The 19,828-nt window shown below is 40.4% G+C and overlaps 1 protein-coding gene across 1 annotated transcript; it reads left to right on the top strand.

The window, feature by feature from the left end:
* Positions 1-4,122: 4,122 nt before the first annotated feature.
* Positions 4,123-19,636, top strand: LOC138198138 (ral guanine nucleotide dissociation stimulator-like 1). The gene is made up of 17 exons (XM_069149351.1): positions 4,123-4,473; positions 7,138-7,427; positions 8,676-8,720; positions 8,824-9,023; positions 9,144-9,301; positions 9,385-9,627; positions 9,736-9,839; positions 10,221-10,305; positions 12,200-12,271; positions 12,865-12,951; positions 13,472-13,504; positions 13,899-14,020; positions 15,050-15,139; positions 15,427-15,556; positions 16,005-16,325; positions 17,621-17,735; positions 17,831-19,636. Exons 1-17 carry the CDS (start codon positions 4,450-4,452, stop codon positions 17,968-17,970), a joined length of 2,259 nt encoding a protein of 752 aa, XP_069005452.1. The 5' UTR covers positions 4,123-4,449; the 3' UTR covers positions 17,971-19,636.
* Positions 19,637-19,828: the final 192 nt, after the last annotated feature.

Here is a 19,828-nt window from a genome sequence, read left to right as displayed (position 1 = left end):
CTTGAAGGCTGTACGTTAAACTGAAATCACAAATTTGATGTATTATCACCTCGTTACGTCAATAAGGGGAAGGAGTTAGGTAACATGCAAGCACCATTAGCATTATTCTTAGAGCTTTTTTTTTTTACTGAGAACCGCTGCACTCAATGAGAAAAGAGTTGTGCTCTAAAACCAAAACAACAAGCAAAAAGAAACTAAAATACCCCATACCGCTAAAGGGGCACTGCAGTTGGTTGATCATTTTCTGTGGCTTCATCACTGTGACAAACACCTTTTACATTAGATCAGCTTAAAAAATAATGATCTTGTGTGTTTTGCCAACTGTTAAATATTTGAAACACGACAGCAGATTTAGAGAAAATGTGCTTAAGTGATGAACATACTGTCATATCGTCAACGTACTATCAATTCACACTAGCACCAGTCATGAGGCTCACGAATGTCAAGACTTTAAAAGGTGTTTGTCTCTTGCGTTATGTTGATAAAGAACCGTCGGTCTGCATTCCTACCTCGGCACCCTTTGTGCGTCAAACCGCCTCTGAAGTCTTCGAATTCCTGAATCCAGAGACCAAATGCCTAAACTCTAAAAGCTGCCTTTGAATGTTAGTTTATGTTTTTTTACTGACCATAGGAGGGACTCACAGCACCATTGTTGTTCTGTAATGTGGTATCTTTAGTCAAGTAATAACTGCTCCCTCTTGGGAGTATCACTGCGAGCATCAGAAGAAGAGATTGTAATCTCTGACAGGTGGATGCGTGACAGACGTCACACAGTTTGAAGAGCTCTCGGTAGACGCTGCTGAGAGCGTTCAACAGTGAAACACCTGAAGATTGTGTTGTACTTTTGACATGGGTCCAAGAAATCACTCAGTCGGACAATTTGGTCCAGGGTGAAATATCTCAGTGACTAATGGATGACATTTTCACACCCATTGTCCCCAAAGGTTGAATCCTACTTACATGACATTGGTGATTTCCCGATTTTCAAAAAGCACCACCATTCATTTGTAGGAGTTGGGTTGAATAATCAAATATTCATAGAGAAAATGTTTGATGTAATCTTTTTTTAGTTGCAGGATGATTTTGCAATACAACCTCTGTCTAATTTGTTGTCTTTAAATCACTTACTTATATGTAATGCTACAAAAAAACTGCAATATAAATAAGCTTTCAGTAATTCTACGTCAACACTGAATGTGCTTTAGCTGGGATCCAGATATAAATCCTGACTCTGCAGGTGTTCAAGCAGAAAGGCAAACATAGCAAAATTAAAGGAGCTGTTTGAAAAGCTAAAAGCTAAAAAGAAGAAGTAATCCTGGAACAGTTTTGAGGGGCCATGTTAGTACTTTTATTAGGAACCCACTAAAAAAAATATTTGGTCGGAGTTTAACAAAGAAGTCGTTCAGGGAAACCAACGATTAGTGAGGAACGAGTAAAAAGGTGTCCGAAACCTGCGAGAGGCGAATTTATATTATCACGTTTTCTTTTGACGGTTCGTCTTATATGTTTTTCTCAAATGTCTTTAACATCACGAGAATATCTTGCATATTAAAAAAAAGTTGACCAATGTTGATTGCAGCTGTAAATATATGAACAGTTATTGGTTGAACTGCCACAACGTTTGGTGCAAACACTCATGTCCAACAAACCACAAATTGTAAGAACTTTAGTGAGCTGTTAACATTTTCTCTCACACCAGATCGTGTTTTTGTTGCAAAACTAATGACACTCCCGTCAGCCTCAGCTGTGCTTCGTGTTAAGTGCTGATTAGCAAATGTTAGCATGCTAGCACACTACACTAAGTTGGTGAACAGCCTGTTGGCGTGCTCGTATCAACAGTAGCCTCAAAGCAACACTGTGCAACGGCACAGAGCCGCAGGCTCTTCGTCTTGATCGTACGATGTTACGTTTTTGACCGCTCAGCAGAAAAACGTTCAAACTCGCATTTGAAATTCTTGAAATACAAAAGGCTTCATATAAATTACAATCAAAATAGGTTATGTCCGCTCAAACCTTCACAAACATCCTTTATTGAACTTACGTAAGATCCTAAAAGAGATGACATGTTTATAGCAGGTGTAGGTGGGTTTTACTGTCTGCCATCACATTTGTGTTTACAGCCTGGGTTTAACGTGTGACGCCATGACTAACAACAATAAAACGGATTTGGTGGACGAACCACACCCAAAGGCGTCAGACGGTTCAAGTGGTGGCGTAACAGCTCTGTCTGGAAAATAGAAACGAGATTTTAGAAAAAAGAGTTCACTTGTGTCAGTTGTTTCACTCATTCTTTAACCAAAAAAAGGTTTCAATATGACCAGTGTAAGATGTTACTCACGAGTGCGTGTAATCTAAAATATTTGGTGTTAGTTAGACTTGCAAACATTATGTGGCTGAGTATTGTTCACTGGGCGAGACAAGCATGTCTTGACTAGGTAAAGAGCACATGATGTTTTGGTTGTCTGGTCTGTTAAGAAGGGAGGATGATGCTGAGCAAGATACCAAACACAGTAAAGCGAAGAGATCTTTCAAAGAAAAGTGAAGCTAGTTTTCACTTTCTTGGAAAAGCCAGCAGTGTGTAGGTCACATCAGGAGGTTGTTGAAACATAAACACTGATTCACTTGTGCTGTAGGCGACCTGGGTCAGGGCCTTATTACTTTAGGATTTTTATAGTTTTGGAGAGCAAATCAAAATCCAAACAAGGACGACCAGTCATCTTAAACTGAGAAACAGCTCTGTAGTGGGACAGACTGAGTTGACAGGCAGAGGAGGAACTTCTGAGCACCAACTCATCTGTGGAATCTATGAGTGAGAGATAGAAATCTGCAGTTACCATGATCTCACTAATTACACCGTAGGGCACGATCAGATTATCCTGCAACGCTGTCCTACGTTGAACCTTCGGTAACTTGTTTTCTTGTGTTTTAAGAAGCGCCTCTGGGCCGAATAGGTGCAAGTCCCACATTGTTGGAGCTTCACAGTCGAAGACTGCGTTCACCCGTGGTGGAAAGTTAAGTGTATTTACTCAAGTACTGTTTTCAAGTAGAATTTTGAGGTACTTTTACGGATTTGATTTGATTAATTTTATTATTGTGTCAAGTGTAAAAAATATGCCCAGCCTATACTGGCTTACAAAACACCATTAACATTTTTTACCTATAATTAAAAACAAAAATTTCCAAACATTCAAGTGATACCAAACAAATAGACCCTCGTTATTTAATTTTCAAGTTTTAACACCACAGGTACCCGACTTATAAATGTTGAATCTAAATAACCATTCAATTCTGTCATCATCAGTGCACCAGCACATTTCTGGATTTTGAATATACGTTTCATTTAACACAGATATTCTCAGCTCATCGTAAGAAATCACATAATTTACATAGCCTGTCGTCTGTCGTGTACTTTACTTAAATAATTTCATTTGATGGTACTATATACTTCCACTCCACTACATTTCAGAGGGAAATATTATACTCCACTAAAATTATTGGACAGCTTTAGTATCTTTTCAGATGAAAATTTGACACAATAGATTATAGAACAAGCTTCTAAAATACAACACCAGTGGTTTTCAACCTGTTTGTCATCTGAGGTCTTTCAAAAACCAGTGTGTAGTCACGGTCACATTTCAGATACATAAAAGTTGTTAACAGCTCCAACAAATACAGATTTTTCCCTCTAAACTTCTCACGAGTTCAAAAACTGAAAACAGATTTGTGGATCAGAATTTATATATAAAGTTGTTCAAAGTGGCTCCACCTGCAGCAGCTACACCAGTTACATCAAAAAATAATCCATTCCAAGTAAAAGTCCTGCATGGAAACTCCTACTTGTGTGAAGGTAAGTAGAGCTGTGGAAGAGGCCTCACTGACATGAACAGACTCAAATCTATCTGATGGACATGAATTGACCCTAACCTGTGCAGGTCCTTCAACTTACCAACAAACTGTTTTGTTTCGCCTTTTTCGCAAAGGGTTAAAAAGAAGACACACACACACACACACACACACACACACACACACACACACTAAGGCACACCTCCTCTCTCGACACGCCTCACAAAGTCACCTCCCACTATATATCCCAGCGAGTTTCACTCAGCGGGTGTCGTTGGATCCACATCACCTCTCTGAACTGACAGAAAACAAGCCGGAACACCTTCACATCTCCTCGGCGTTGATTCCGATTCACTCCGCCGCATGGGAGCAGATCAACGCCTTTCTATGCAGGCTTAAAATGTAGTGAAGACTCTGCGCTCAAAGTCATCTTTGTCATTGTAATACAGGCGGATAAATGTAGCTCCAGACAAGAAACTGAAACTTTTTTTTTTTTTAAAGTTAAATCAAGATGCAGCCCTAAACTTTCTACTGGGAGAAGTTGGAAGTTTATTTTCATTCCGGTTCCTGTCAAGATGAAAAGCGACGCTCCTTAGACGAGACGAGATGGGAAAATGGGAGTTAACTATGGTAAGTTTGACACACTGATTGATAGATAAAGTCACAGCAAATATGTCGGTCTGTGTTGAAGTTTTTCTGACAAATATTCTGTTTTAAAAGCCTTTTTGAAACCACTTCATGCGCAGCCCTCAACTATCTGGATGAATATTTCTCCAGATATTTATGACATTCTTTAGGTGCCTCTAACAAAACTACTCACCTGCTATTTTATAGCTCGGAAGTGAGGCCAGTATAATAGCAAAAATTGTATTTTAGGATCATGCCCAATTTAAGCAAGGACTAACAGGATGTTAGCTGCCATCTTTGGTTTGGGAGAAAGAGGTGCAACGTGAGGATTGCTAAATAATCTTTATGTTTCAGACCGTTGCATGCTTATGTGACTCAAAAACAATGTTGATTTATTAGAGACACAAGCTCAGGCTGCAGAAGGTCAGTGTGTTTGCTTCCCTGTGTTTAAGTTGCTTCGAACAGATGATGCCCCGTGGTTTTTGACTCCTGTAGAGGGTTCTGATCACCTTACACAATCAAATCATCCATGAATGAAATGTTCTTACTGTGATTTACATTTGGCTGTTTGCAGTGCTTAGTACCACCAGCACATCACCGACACTGAGGGCAACACAATGCCCACTTTTCTGTTTGACTCCATGACTGTTGCTTCTATATGGAGGACAATGGGGTTTGTGTGATACTGGTGAACTTGAGCAGACACAGAGGCTGAACTTTTTGCCTAAACACATTGAAATATGAATAATTGTTTACGTAGGAGCATGAGAGTCCTCCCACTCTGGGTAGCTGATTTGAATTGATTGCTGTGGGGCTGTTTAACAGGCTGTTTCTGTTATGATCCTTGCAGCATTTAGACAGTAATATTGCCCATATTGTCCGGACATGACTTTAACTATAGAACTATATGTCCATAGACACTGTTTTATCAGAAGGTGTGTATTGTTATGGACTCATTCAGATCTGAAAGCTCAGACAGCTCAGAAAAAAAACAACATATTGAATGTTCTTGCTTTTGTTGGAGGGCAGCTGTATAGATCTGTGAGCTATAACCAGGATGGATTAGACAGAAGAGATGTTATTGACGCCTGAGGCTGTTATGTAATTGCACGATGTATTTAAAGGTCCAGTCCACAGAGTTTACACGTCAAGTTTAGTTTACTCAGAACCTGAAAACAAACATCTTCTCTTACTCTGCAAGAGGTTTATCAAGTTGGAAAACATTACCCCGTTGATGTCATGGTGATGTCATGGTGACGTCATCGGGGTTGTTTTGGATTGTGCTTGTGGAGTTTAAAAAGAAAAATGTAACGGAAAGTCTGCATTTTAAAATGGGACACGGTGTTTGAATGTAATGCACAGGAAAATTACATGAAAGAAATGGGAAATGTAGGATCCAAGCTAAAAGTCAGAATACCTCAGCCTGCAGCTGCATCGGTTTTGACCAATTATTTTTGAAATGCATTGAGAAGCTTTGTGGGAGTGTGATATGAAATCACTTGAGTAGCCCCTTAATGGAGTATAATGGGAGCAGCTACGGCTGTCTTTATGCATTTATTCTGTGGATAAAACGACTAATTATGAGATTGAATCTTTTGCATTCACATTGGATTAACTGCACAGGTAGATCCGCACTTAAATTTGATTTTGATCGTAAAAACGAAAACTAGAAAAACTAAAATGGACAAGAAACTGATAGATTTTTGTCACTTGTGATGTATCCTCATATTGCACACACTATAGTCTTAATTGAAACAGAATTAGCATATTATTTACTAGCTCCCTTCGACCAGCCTTTTGAAATTATGCGACACAGCTGCTGTCTTGTTATAGTACAGATAATCTGAAAGCCTGAACAAGGCTCTCCGTATTACCATTCGATAAACCCGGTTCCGCTGTGGACGATGCCTTAAGTGCTCTTGAACTCTCTGGAGGAGCTGTTGCTAACGCTGTGATCAAACAAGGTCTGACCTCTTGTCTGAATCTGTAACAAACCAGGATGTTTCAGTAAAATCATGACTCCCGCTGCTGAACCAATCACCCACGCTCCTCCGCCGCGCTTCTTTTTCATTGGTCACTGGAGCTCGTTGACATTTTGCATTTGTCTTGGTTTGCTGTTGCTTTGATGTAAAATTGGATGTACTAACCTTTTTGAAATCCTATAATTGTCTGTAAACATTCACGTGTGCCGACAAAATTCTGGGAAATTGTAGGTTGCTGTGTTGCAGTTGTATAAATAGAAAAATCAAACATAACAATTTCCGTGGGGATCAATAAAATATATCTATCTGAATATCTAGATATGTATAGCTTCAGCATATTAAGTGGTAGGGCATCTGACAATGATAGAGATGAACCTGTATGTAACTGTGGACTTATGGAATTATGATTATACGCTTAATCAAATATTACGTAGTTGTTGTGGTTGGTATGAGGTCAGCTGAATCTCTGTGGGGTGTTGTGTCACTTGTTTTTTTTTGTAGTAGCTTCACCTGGCTGTTTTGCCACGATTGCTGCTATTTTTACCTCTTCAGTGGCTAATGGTGTGACCAGTGACACTGATTGAATTACATTTGTGTATGCCACCTTTACCTGCATATATTTGAGATACATGCAGGACATTTGTCTTCACCTCAAACCTTTGTTTCCCGCCTCCTCCATTCCCAGAACCCAGTGCAGGAGTGGGGTGAGGAGATCGAGGACGGTGCGGTCTATGGGGTCACTCTTCGTCGCGAGCCCGTCCTCTCCTCCCCCAACCCCGGTGAGACGAGTCCGTGCTCGGCTTTCGTCCAGTACCGAACCTGCAAGATGCGTCGCTTGAAGGCCGCCACCCTGGACCTGCTCGTGAGTCACCTCCTGGTCGGACGCTGCCAGGAGCAGGACTACAGCAGGATCCTCCTCTCCACGTACAGAACCTTCACCAGCACCACACAGCTCATCGAGCTGCTCTTCCAGAGGTACAGTCTCTTAATGGAAGGCATGCTGGGAAAATCATTTACATTGCAGAGTGAAATGAGGAGATTGATACCACTTTCATGTCTTTAAAGTAAATATGAAGCTACTGCCAGCAGCCAGTAGGCTTAGTTTAGCATAAAAACTGAAAACAGGGGGAAACAGTTAGCTTAGTGCTGTCTGAAGGTAACAAAATCTTCTTGTCAGCAACTTTAAAACTCAGTAATTAACACGTCTATGGTCTTTTTTTTTTAATTTTTTTTAATTTTTTTTAATCTTTAGCAAGTACTGAAGACGATAAGGGGGAGGGTAGTATGTTACCTGGGTCCTTCACAAGGTCTCATGTTCCCCATTTTAACCATAAACCTAGTCTGACTCCATCTTGGCTCCTTTTCTGCTATCTGTGTGCTAACGTTTTCAAAATCCCCTTTGCAACAAGAAACCACAACAACAGTTTCCAAGCAGCGACTTGTATGCTGAAATTGGCAAGTTTTGACAAAGATTTGGCTCCTGCAATAAAGCGGGCCCGCTTGGTTCTTTTCAGTCTTTTGCAGGGAATTAGCCATTTGAATGCCAGGGCTCATCTCCCGTGTGAATGGTCCACCAAAAACTAGTCAACCCGCCGACGCTACTTGACTCGGGCACTGTCTGTGCATCCAGGGCTCAGAACCACACAAGACGATCGTGATTGGTTCAAAGAAGCCAGAGCATTTTTTTTTTTTTTTTTCACTTTCTGCAGAATGACATATGGATGCGCTATGTGAGACCTCCCGAATCCTAAACCATAACAGCCCATGTCATCTTAAGCAAATACAGAACTGGGTTCATGTTTCCACTAGTTGCTCGATAGATATATCATTTACCTTATTTCTCTGCTTATTTTTTGCCTGATAAGAAAGTCCATGAAGCAGAGCCACAGGTGATGAGTCATCTCTTTTCTGCTCGATCCTTGGAAAACAACTTTGTTGGTTGCACATGGCAAGTCACCATGTTGTGTAAGGAGTTTTTCATACAATGTTTCCCTGACAAAGCAACAATCTCCTGCCAGCTTCAATGTAATAATAAGTACCTGGTAGGTGCTCATTATCTGCAGCCTTTCAACAACAGCAATTATGCCCAAGGAGGTTTTGGACTGTGGTTAGGAGGATTTGCGGTCAGGGATGGGATAGCTGCTGGGCAGGGGCAAATGACTCTTTAAAATATACATACAAAAAAAACACGTGTGATTTTTATTCTTATTTTTATGTGTACAGAGACAGTGCCTCCTATGATCTGGACAACAGTGAATGCTGCAGGAGGTAGGTGGATATATTTACATTTTTGGATCCTTTTTGGTGTCACTCTGGTTTAAAGTCTCACTTAATTTGTTAAAATGTAATGACTCCTCCTCTGACTCCCCAGCTCTTTGTTGGCCTTTGTCCAGACATGGTTGGATGAGTACAGTGAGGACTTCAGGGACCCTCCCCCGCATCCGGCGCTCAGGCTGCTGCTGGATCACCTGAGTATCAGCTCCGCGGTGCACGACAACATGCGCAGCCAACCCAACTTCTCCTCTCTGGCTGGGCAAGCTGAGGCGCTGCTCAAGAGGTTCCAGAAAGAAGGTGACGCTCCACCACATAACACCGTCCCACAGCAATAAGGCCTTCAACCACATGCCATGTTAAAATCCTGTGTTTCTTTCAAGCTCACGTTTTCATGATTGCTGCTGTGTGTTTCTTCAGAAGTGACATCAAATGCCGGTTGTGCCGTGGCCGATGTTGAGCAAGATGAGGAGGGATGTGTTGATGAGGATTCAGGATGTGAAAACTCTCTGGATCAAGGAGGCGTCATGGATTTCTCTGCTGCAACCATTGCTCAACAGCTCACTCGAATGGACTCTGTATGTTACAGGATACATTTAGTATCACGCTATTTCATTTTCATACTGTATTACACTGATGATTTGTTCTCTTGACATTTCAGGCTCTGTTTGTCAAAGTGGTACCTTACCAGTGTCTGGGTTGCGTGTGGTCGCAAAGGGACAAGAAGGAAAACATGTCTCCCACCATCCGAGCCACCATCGGGCAATTCAATGCCGTCACCAACCAGGTCATCATGTCGCTGCTCTGTCAGCCTTCAGACTCTAGTCCCACTTCCTCCCGCCTGCCTCCCACCTCGCCAGCGCAAAGGGCTCGCATCATAGAGAAGTGGATCAAAGTAGCACAGGTCGGTCAGGAGGTTTTTAATGTCTGATACTGTTGAAGTGAAACATGTCTGTTTTGGTTGCATTTTTGAAGACTTGAATCCACTGAGTGGAAGTCGTTTCTTCTGCAGGATTGTCGTCGGTTGAAGAACTTCTCCTCTCTCAGGGCGATCCTGTCAGCCCTTCAGTCGAATGCAGTTTACAGGCTAAGGAAGACCTGGGCTGCAGTCAGCAGGTACGATTTGGATTACGACCGTTTCAAGGACCACATTTTATCTGTTCGTCTCTATGGTCGTGCTTTAATGAGGCCATTGAACCCTCATCAAGTGCAATTCAGTGACAGTGACGGAGCAAGTCAGCGAATGTCTCCCTTTTAGGTTAACCTTTATTCTGAGCTAGGTTTTGAACATTGCAGTGAGTTATCATAAGTTCAAGGATAAGTGAAGCATAACTTCACCTTGTTCTCTTTCTGTTGTGAACATCCTGCAAGCAGTTCAAGGAAGCAGCGATATGTCAAATTTTAACACCAGTCACTGTGTGTAATCATTAATTATTAAGATATCTGGTACTGGATTAAATATTCATATTGTCTTTGTTTTCTTTGTTCTCTTTGTAGGGATAGCATGACCACGTTTGATAACCTCTGGGAGACCTTCCCTGATGAGAACTGTGTTCTAACCAACAGAGAGCTGCTGGTGGAGGTGAGGAAGAAGCTGCCTACGTTTACTTCAGTGTTTTACAGCCTGAACCCTCACATGCACCAGTAATTTGAACATAAGTTTTCTCCAAGTCGTGGAGTTCGACCTGAAAAGTTGTATGTGGGTTTGTTTTGAGTGCATGCGTAAAACAAAAACAAATTTTGAGAAACTGTTTCCCATGGTGCAGCGTGCATTTGGTAGCTGTTTGCTGCCAGCGTTGTCATGACATTAACGACCGAAACATTGAAATGTTGTCATATTAATAGTTTCCTCTGGTTGGAGTTTTTGTAAACAGGTTTAGGATTAGACAAGTCGAGATAAGTCTGCTTTTTTTTTTTCTTATTTCATAAAGTTTAATTTGGATTCTAGAAACTCGATGAGCATCGCTAGTTTAAACTTGTTTGAAAAGCATATATACCTGTAGAGCAAGTCTGACTTTTTATGTCATATGGGTTTTAGCCTTGGTTCCACTTGTGTTGCACTTTCATTTGTTGATGTTAAATGATAAATGGTCTGCACTTTAGCATTTTATCACCTTAGCAATCTCAAAGCACTTTTTTCTGGCTGAAATCAGGGACAAACCTGCTTCACAACTGCAATGAATCTTGACATGTACATTATTGAGAGAAGATAAAGTCAGCCTCGCATACATTTAGAATGACAAATGACAGGAGCAGTTTTTAGCACAGCAGCTGAATATGGAAATTACAACATGAAGTTTTGATTAGGGACTTAGTACAAAGATTGTTTCACACACTGCAAATGTTTTGTAAATGATTGTCTTCACGTGCATGCATTTTTCTCTTTTAATTATTAAAAAAATTCATTTTTGAGTGAATATTTACAGAAATATTTAACACTGTTAATGGGAAACGAGAGGCCTCAAGCACATTGTGTTCCCATTTTTTTTTCTTTCTTTCTTCCCATGTAATAATAACTTCATTTACATAGCACCTTTAAAAACATAGTTTACAAAGTGCTCTACAGAGAAGCAAAGCATAGTCATACATAACGTCAATACCGGTAAACATTTAAGAAAACAGGAGGCAAAAAAGACCATACCATAAAGGTAATGAATACAACAAAACCAAACAAATAACCAAAATGAGCAAATGCAATAGAAAACAAACAAATACATTAATTAATAAAGTAAACAAACAAAAACGGGGGAACAAAAGAACTGCATAAAAGGACATAAAAGGACGACATCACTTAAAAGCAATTCCATAAAAATGTGTTTTAGGAAGTGATTTAAAAGAAGTCAATGATTCTGCAAGCCTTATCTCCTCAGGGAGGTCGTTCCAAAGTCGATGGGCCCTAATGGAAAAAGCCCGGTCACCCTTTGATTTAACGTAGTCTCCTTCAGTCAGCTGCGTTGGAGGCGTCTTGTGTTCTCTGAAGTCAAGAGATCACCAGCATTTTTTCTGTACACGGCAACCAAGCAGTTGACATGAGAAGCTTCAATGAGACTCTTCCCTCCTTTACACTTTTCAGTGTTTTGTGTTCAGGTGTTTTGATGAAGGATTGTATCTGTGTAAACACAATCGGTCATACATGTATAGTACCCGAGCCTGTTTGCCAATATTTTACACAAATATTTAATACTAACACTTAAGAGGGTGGCCTCCCTTCCTTTGAAAAGATTAAACAGGAAATCCAAGTTAATGTGTACTAAAAGTTCCAGAAAAGAGTGGAGTTTGTATTTTGTGTCATAAGCCAGTTTACAGTATGCACATGCTCATTCAAAGCCACCTTGTACAAGCTGGTGTGCAGACATATGCTGCACATAAATGAGCATACAGATGAGATAATTATGCTAGTTTTATTTATATAATGACCCAGTGTATGTGCTTATAGCCGTCAACTGAATATAACTCCGTCTGCCTGCCTTTGACAGGATGGAGGCCAAGCGACTGTGGATAACATTTCTCCAAAGATATCCAAGCGGTGTCCTCTCCCCAGACAGATGGTAAGCCATACCTCAGGTTGAGCAGAGGGTGAGACGTTTTGAGGACATAAGTTGAAGCCCATGCCTTATATCACAGAGTTCAACCTAAGCACATCATGTGATAGTGCCTCGGAGTCATTTTCATCAGAGACCTGACAGGTTGAGTTTCAGCTTTTCGAAAAAAAAAAAAGACGGTTGCGAAATCCGTCTCATATTATACAACTTAAAAAAACCCACAAGAGAGCTGATTTCCCTCAGTGTGTGTGTGTGTGGGGGGGGGGGGGGGGGGGGGAGTATCTCTGGCATGGTAGAGACCCAAACCTATCTTTAGCCTCGCTCAGTGCTGGACAAGTTTCAAATGGCCTCAGATCACCAGGATTATAGGACAGTAATAATAGACCAGACCCAGGTCTTTTATGAGTCCTATGCACATTCTCCTGGGCTGTAATATGAACCCACAGTGCTGCTAACTGGGTTCTGCCTTGTGTTTTCAATCTCCGCAGTATAAAAAAAGAAGGTAATGACTGGATTCAAAGAAGATGAATAGATACAGTTGCACGGGAAAGTTGCTGTAACTCTTAACAGGTGTGTATTTACCTGTTGTCTGTTTGCAGAGTACGTCCAGTGGAGTGGTTCCATACCTGGGCACCTACCTGACCGTTCTCACCATGCTGGACACTGCTCTGCCAGACACCGTGGAGGTCAATATTTCACAGTGTTGACTTTTAGGGGTTAAGATACAACAGAAATATCTTCTATCGTGTATTATTGTATTTTACTACAGTATAATTTAACTCTTATTATTATTCACAAGCTGTGTATTTTATGAACTTTTAGGACTTATTATTTTACAGAAAAACCCAAAACAAAACAAAAAAACACACAAAACATAAAAAGTAAAGTCCAGATACGGCACTCTGCCTTTGTCTGTAGTCTTTATAGAATGCAAAGGGAAAACATTGTTTGCAAAAATGTCTTTGAATGTTCTTGTTCAATAACATAATATCCAGTAATATTGATATTAAAACCAATATAATAATTTATTTAACATCCATATATCACTCCACTGGCGCAAAAAAGCAGTGAAGGAGGGTACACATTAAAATTTCATCACCTTTGCAACAATTACATTTGAGTTTTTTTGTCACTTGTTTATTTCTATTATTTTATCCACTTAATCATTGGTATAGTAAATTAAAGTACAGTCTTCTGTTTTGACAGGGTGGACTAATAAACTTTGAGAAGAGGAGGAGGGTAAGTGGTTCCTCTACTGTCATCTTTTATGCATTTCCCTTTATTTGTCCTTCTTTCACAGCAGTCAAAAACAGCAGTGAAAAGTGTCCACATAACACTGTCAGCACTACACTGTTTGGGTGTGGCGAATATATATGCATTGTCAAAGTAAACAGAGGGTAGGACATTTTCTGGCATATTCCGTCATACATGTTGTACTGTAAGTGAGCTCATACATATATTTTTTTTTAAACATATATTCACGGAGCTGTACAACTTTGAAATAAGTGTCTTTGTGTTGTTCCACCTTGTTAGAAAATTATGCAACCACACAAATGACAGGACTCGGGACATCTTAGAGTGTCTGTCACTCTGGTTTACTCGTTTATACATCAGCATTTCTCTGTCTCTACAGGAATTTGATGTTCTGTCACAGATCCGTGTGCTGCAGGTGTCCTGCTCCCAGTACAACCTCCCCCATCACCCCGGAATCGTCGCCTGGCTGCGGGGACACAAGCTGCTCACTGATCAGGAGAGGTAAGCTGAACAAAGTGTTGGTTTATTTCCCCCACTACCTTTAACGTACCATGGGACAAGATCACAACTAGAGCAGGGCCTGCCGAGAGCATAATAAAAGTTTAGAAGTAGTTACATAATTGGAAATCTGCATTGTAAAAACTTTTCTTCCATCATAGACGAGTTAAGACTCCATGGGAACGAATAAAAATGTGTTGCTTTAACATGGCTGAAGTATGAACTGTAATTCATGTCAGTATGCACTTCAACTGAGAATTGGCCTCTGATCAGTTAATCATTTCTTGCATATAATCCTGTCACAGTCAAACTCGTCATAAAGGATTTGTGTTTTTTATATTTACAGTACAATAATTTGTGACATATTCATACGAACAAACTCTGGTTATAATGCAGAATATTTTCTGCATAGTTCTAAATATTTTACAGTTTAATCTATTTATGTTTTAAACAGTGAATGATTTAAAGATGGAAAATAAGTAATTTGTTAATGATAAAGTAAATTTAAAAAAAGTAAAATGTTAACGTAATCTAATAATTTAGGAATTAATTTATGTAAAATGCAAGAAATGATTAAAACCCGGTTTATAATTATGCAATGTGTTTTTATCGTATATAATAATATATATATAATATATATATATATAAAACCATTATTTTATACTCTCGGTTGTCTTAACAGTTGTGACCATCTGACTTTTCAGCCAATCACATGCCTCCTGCTTCCACATGTGGCCAGTCAGCTCCCGTTAGCCTGAACAGAGCTTCCCAAAATTTTCAGACCATGTACCCCTATTTAGCAAATCAACCTGCAGATACCAACAACCTTTTTCATAAAATAAAATTCCCAGATTTAACCACGCCATTGTTTCAGGCTAAATAACAACATGGAAGTTTTAAAAATATAACAAACATGTGCATTAACTCCTTTAGCGCCTCTATTCTGACAAATCAATAACAGGAACAAAGACTTTCTCGGTACTTGAGAAGCTGTCCTCGAGGTTTGCAGCACTAATGTGTGCTTTGTTCCAGCTATGAGCTGTCGAGACTGCTGGAGCCTCCGATGGATCTGTGTTCCCCTTCAGCCTGGAGCCACCGCACTCTCACAAAGAAACTCTCCTTGTGAGTATCATCCTCTCGTCCAGTTCGCTTCTTCAATACACACATTTTACTATGCAAACAGATGATTTACACACGGAAGTCCCAGCTGGAACAAACTTCTTATTTCCCTATTTTTATGCCTCAGTGTGAAAGGAATCAGATGTCTAACACATGGCTGGCTTTGTGCAGTGATATGAAATACATTCTAGAATCGTGTATGATTCTATATAAAACTTTCTTATTCCTATAATGAAATGAAGTTGGTGTAATGTCTTTGAAACAAGCTCAAGTCAAACCTCTTTCCTCAGTCTCATGACAGTGAGCGATGGATCTAAGAAGCTCCCCGCTGACCAGATCAGCGTTTCCTCTTCCGGATCCAGTGGATCCGAGATGGACGATCTCTCCTCTCTAAACTCAGTCTGCTCCATCAGACTGCAGGTAAACGTCACATATCTGCTTCCTGGCCGTCCTTTGTCGTCAGCTCTACTAACAGTGGTGTTTTTGTTTCAAATGTTTTGTCATGCTGTGCTTTCGTCAAAATGAGTTCTGAATGACGTTCGCTGTTTCCAGCGGCCAAGCAATCCCCTAAAGCATTTCTAATGAGAAGTAAAATACACAACTTGCAAATTCTCCCTTCACGAAAGATCCTCTTTAAAGGGCTATCCAAACTAGCGTCAGCTCTCCACAAGTGGAATTTCAACAGAGGAGCTCAGCTGGAGGAGGGTTTAATGGTACATAGTTCTCACTGCTTCACAATAACTCATCAGCCTCTTGGTTTCCTGCAGACCAGTCAGTTCTGAAACACTCATTATGACCTTACTCCCAGTGGCACTCAGCTGTATTTTTTTTTTCTCTTGTTTCCGTTTCCCTCTCATCTCCACTGCAGTCCTTCCACAGCTCTTGCAACAACGTGTCCGAAGCCTTCTCGTCCTCCTTGTCCTCATCGTCTCCCTGCTCCTCAGCATCATCCTCTCCGGACTCCCCGACTCTGTCCAACTCCTCCTCCTCTGACTGCCGGACGGACGTGTGCTCTGCGGCGCCACCCTGCTGCGGTGCGCGGCCGAAGCTTTCTCTGGCCTCCCACCACAAGCGCTCCGTGTCCATGACCTCGCTGCCCGTGTACAACCGGCAGGTGGCCGACTCGTGCATCGTCAGGGTGAGCGTGGATCTGGGCCAGAACAACGGCAACATGTACAAAAGCATCCTGGTGAGTTTATCCTCACGCAGTTATTTAAGATTTTGTGTTGTCGTTCATAGTTAAAGATTTTTCATACGTACCGGCTGTTTATATAAATATTAGGTAAAAGGGTTATTGAGTGAATTATTTGTTTGTTGTAAATACATCATTGGTGACAAATGTTATAATATAGGAACTACATTTACTCAACTGCAGTATTTTTTGACTTTTTATTCATGTTACTGTATTTCAGTGTTTCCATTTCATGCCTCTTTTTTTTTTTACTGCACTAAAAATCGGAGGGAAATTCTTTTCTTTTTACTCGACTTCATTTGTTTGACTGTTTTAGTTACCAGTTCCATGCAAAAAATGACCTCCACCTCAACCAACTATAAAAGTTAAAATGTAGTTAAATATAAATGCATAAGGTATGCTGCATTCTGCATAGAATACCTTTACTTTTAACACTTTTTGTACTTTCTTTGTTTTTTGTTTTTTTTTGGCTACATTTTGATAATAATATGGGGATCAAAAAGTTGCGAGACTGTTCCTGCTGCGTGCAAACAGTGCAGAGCACTGTGATGAGCATGGAGCAGGAGGAAGCAAACATTTCAAAGTTTCGTATCTTAAACAACATCAGCAGCTCCTGAGTTACAACGTTTTTGTGTGCACATTTGCAGCACCGTAGTGTGCTCCGTGTGCCCTTAATGCACAACTGGAGCACTCTCAGAACTTATTGATCCAACTGTGTACAAATGTACATTTTCAATATAGAATTTATACTTGAAAAGGGAGTTATTTTTAAAGTGCAGAGCTGCTGCTATCATTCAAAGATCACCTGCAGAAATTTTAAGACATAAAATACTCTGCTTTGAATAGTACATTTATGCCAGATGTTGTTCTTTTTTCCACCGACAAACTCAACAAGCTAGTTTTAAACTTTTTAAAACATCCACTCCTCTCCAAAAATCTAAAATGCATGTTTGTGCAAATACTTTACTTATTTTAGGGACACAAGAGAAACTTTACTTCATCAGTGGTTGCATGTAGGAACAAGCTTCTAGTTTCAAACCGTGCACGCATCACTGTGTAGTACAGGTCATTACCAAAGAAGGACATTTTTTTTTTTTTTTTTTTTTTAAAGGGATAGGACTTTCAGATAAGGATCTCAATACTTCCTTCACCCTTAAGCCACACTTTAAATGTGTAAAATGGACCAAACGGTTAATCCACCTTTGGTAAATATAATGTTCCAACTGTCTTTCTGAAGCAAAAATGTAATTAAGGTGTGTTTAACAGCACTTATAATTCTTTGTCTTTCAAAGCTGACCAGCCAGGACAAAACTGCTCGGGTGATTCAGAGGGCATTGGAGAAGCATCACCTTGAGCACATGAACTGGCAGGACTTCACCCTGACGCAGGTCATCTCCCAGGAAAGAGGTGAGATCAGAACAACTCCAAAGAATTGATCAAATAGTGCCAAAAGAAAAAAGAACCCCCCTCTTCGACAATTCATCCTGTTTTTCTGTTTTCAGAGCTGCTCATACCAGACAAAGCAAACGTCTTCTATGCCATGTCCACGATGGCCAACTTTGACTTTGTTCTGCGTCAGTACCAAAAAGGCCAGAAGAAACCACTGAGAGCAACTTCTAGTCTGGGACGATTCTCCAAGTAGCTCCACAAATCTGTAAATTCTGTGCCTTCATGATGAACTGAGCTCAGGGGACGCTCCTGGAAAATGGCATTTATTTGTAAAAGTTGTTTTCTAACAAAATGAGTTTTTCTGAAATGGTCCGTCCTTTTTTTGGATACCAAAATGGGATGTTATGGAAACTGACAAGATGCTGCAAACGCACTTTATGAAGACGAATGCTCATCTCAACAGAAACTAATGGAGCTTAAAAAAACACCTGGATCGGCTATATTTCCCGTTGGAATAAACCATCAACGCTTGACTGTTCACCACAGGTGTGTTGGTAAATATTGATTGACGAGAGTACTGTCAGTTGCCACTTCCAATGAATCTGTGGGCATGAAGACACGCATAGAATCACTCTCTTTCTTCCCTGAAGCAACACGTGCTGACATCGGTGACCTATTTAAACACGAACATTGAAAAATGACTGGCCATTTCCCAACGCAGCCGGGTGCCGTCAATAACCCGTGTTTAAAAAGGGAATCGGTGCGAGCTGCTGTGTGAAGGACGTACAGTCGGCAATGAACTCCTGGGGCCCCGCAGCAGGCTGTCCGCCATTTGAGATGGGTGTTTATGTGCTGCTGCGCCTGGTGCCATCTGAGAAATGGGCGGGGACGTTCTCACCAGGGACCGCTGCTTACCCAGCGAGATTCAGAGCTGCCCCTCTGGCGTTGCAGTGATACTCGCCGTGCGCGGCTGGCAGGCGCGACTGGAAGGATGGCATTCCTGAGGCTGCGTAACCACGGCAGCAGCAGCAGCAGTTCAGACTTTGATGTACTGGGGGGGATGTACATGTGGCTGCTGTATGTCAAAAGAGACGATAAATAACTTTTGTTAGGGCTCTGCGTTTGACTTTTAGAGTCCAGGTTTTGTAATGTTTTGTATTTATTTTCACTCTATTGTGATTCACTGTGACGGCACCTACATTTGATAAACACAGTTTAATGATGTTATTTCTTGACTAGTAGTGAATATTTTTAAAAAGTCAAATTACACTGTAGTTGGAGGACATCTACCGTTGGCGTGGCTGTAAATATTTTAGGAACGTCTTATTTTCTAATCGAAATGAGAATATTTAAAATGTTAACAGTGAATTTTTTTTTCTTTTTTTAAATTGTATTAGAAATTTAGTTCAGACTCGTGAAGCCTGAATGTAATTGGTACTTAAATGGCTTGATTTGAAGGCCAATGAGGAGTTGGTGTAGGTTTAATCATTTCAATGACGTCAGCTAACACAAAGACTCTAGTGAGTGAGTTGATCATGATCGTACTTTCTCAACAGTTCAAGCTCCAGGGAAGTATTTGCAAAGAAGAAATGTCACACGATGTTACACTCGGTAAATCGTAAGTTTTATTCCCTGGAAGTCCCCGATGAGAGTCTATTTCTCGAGGGTACAGATGGCTGTTGAGGAATTCTACCTCCACTGTCCCTCTGAACTCCTCCGAGAGAGCTTACTCCCCCTGACACTGCAATATTCCCTCCTTTTAAGAAATGACTAAATAGTATTTCCTGGCTTTGTTCACTCTTGTAATTACAGAAAATAATGTCAGTTGCAAAACAAAAAGGAATAAACTGTGTTTTAATCTGGGATTTGATGTGCGTTACCACATTGTATCAACATCTTAATAAACACTTTTTCCATCCTGTTTGTCTGATAGTTTTCTACGAGCCTAAGGGGGAGGTGTTGCTTACTTTTCAGTTTAAAAAAATATAACTTTATAGTCAAATCAACACTGAGTTTAGCTTTAGTATTTTTTTTGAGCAAATTTTTTTTTCTCCTCATCCCCTTTTATGTGCAGTCCTAATCAAATAAATTCAGTATTTTATTAGGAACAC

This window comes from Embiotoca jacksoni, unplaced genomic scaffold (assembly GCF_022577435.1).
Source record: "Embiotoca jacksoni isolate LCO1_2020_lvr unplaced genomic scaffold, fEmbJac1.0.p SCAF_15, whole genome shotgun sequence".
NCBI lineage: Eukaryota > Metazoa > Chordata > Actinopteri > Embiotocidae > Embiotoca > Embiotoca jacksoni.
This window is presented reverse-complemented; position numbering and strand designations above follow the sequence as displayed.

What these genes read in the sequence shown, in the direction of transcription:
- LOC138198138 (XM_069149351.1), top strand. Translation starts at nt 4,450, where the DNA reads ATGGGAAAATGGGAGTTAACTATG. An exon ending in CAAGAGGTTCCAGAAAGAAG is followed by an intron (nt 9,024 to 9,143) that starts GTGACGCTCCAC and finishes GTGTTTCTTCAG; the next exon opens with AAGTGACATCAAATGCCGGT. An exon ending in AGCTCACTCGAATGGACTCT is followed by an intron (nt 9,302 to 9,384) that starts GTATGTTACAGG and finishes TTGACATTTCAG; the next exon opens with GCTCTGTTTGTCAAAGTGGT.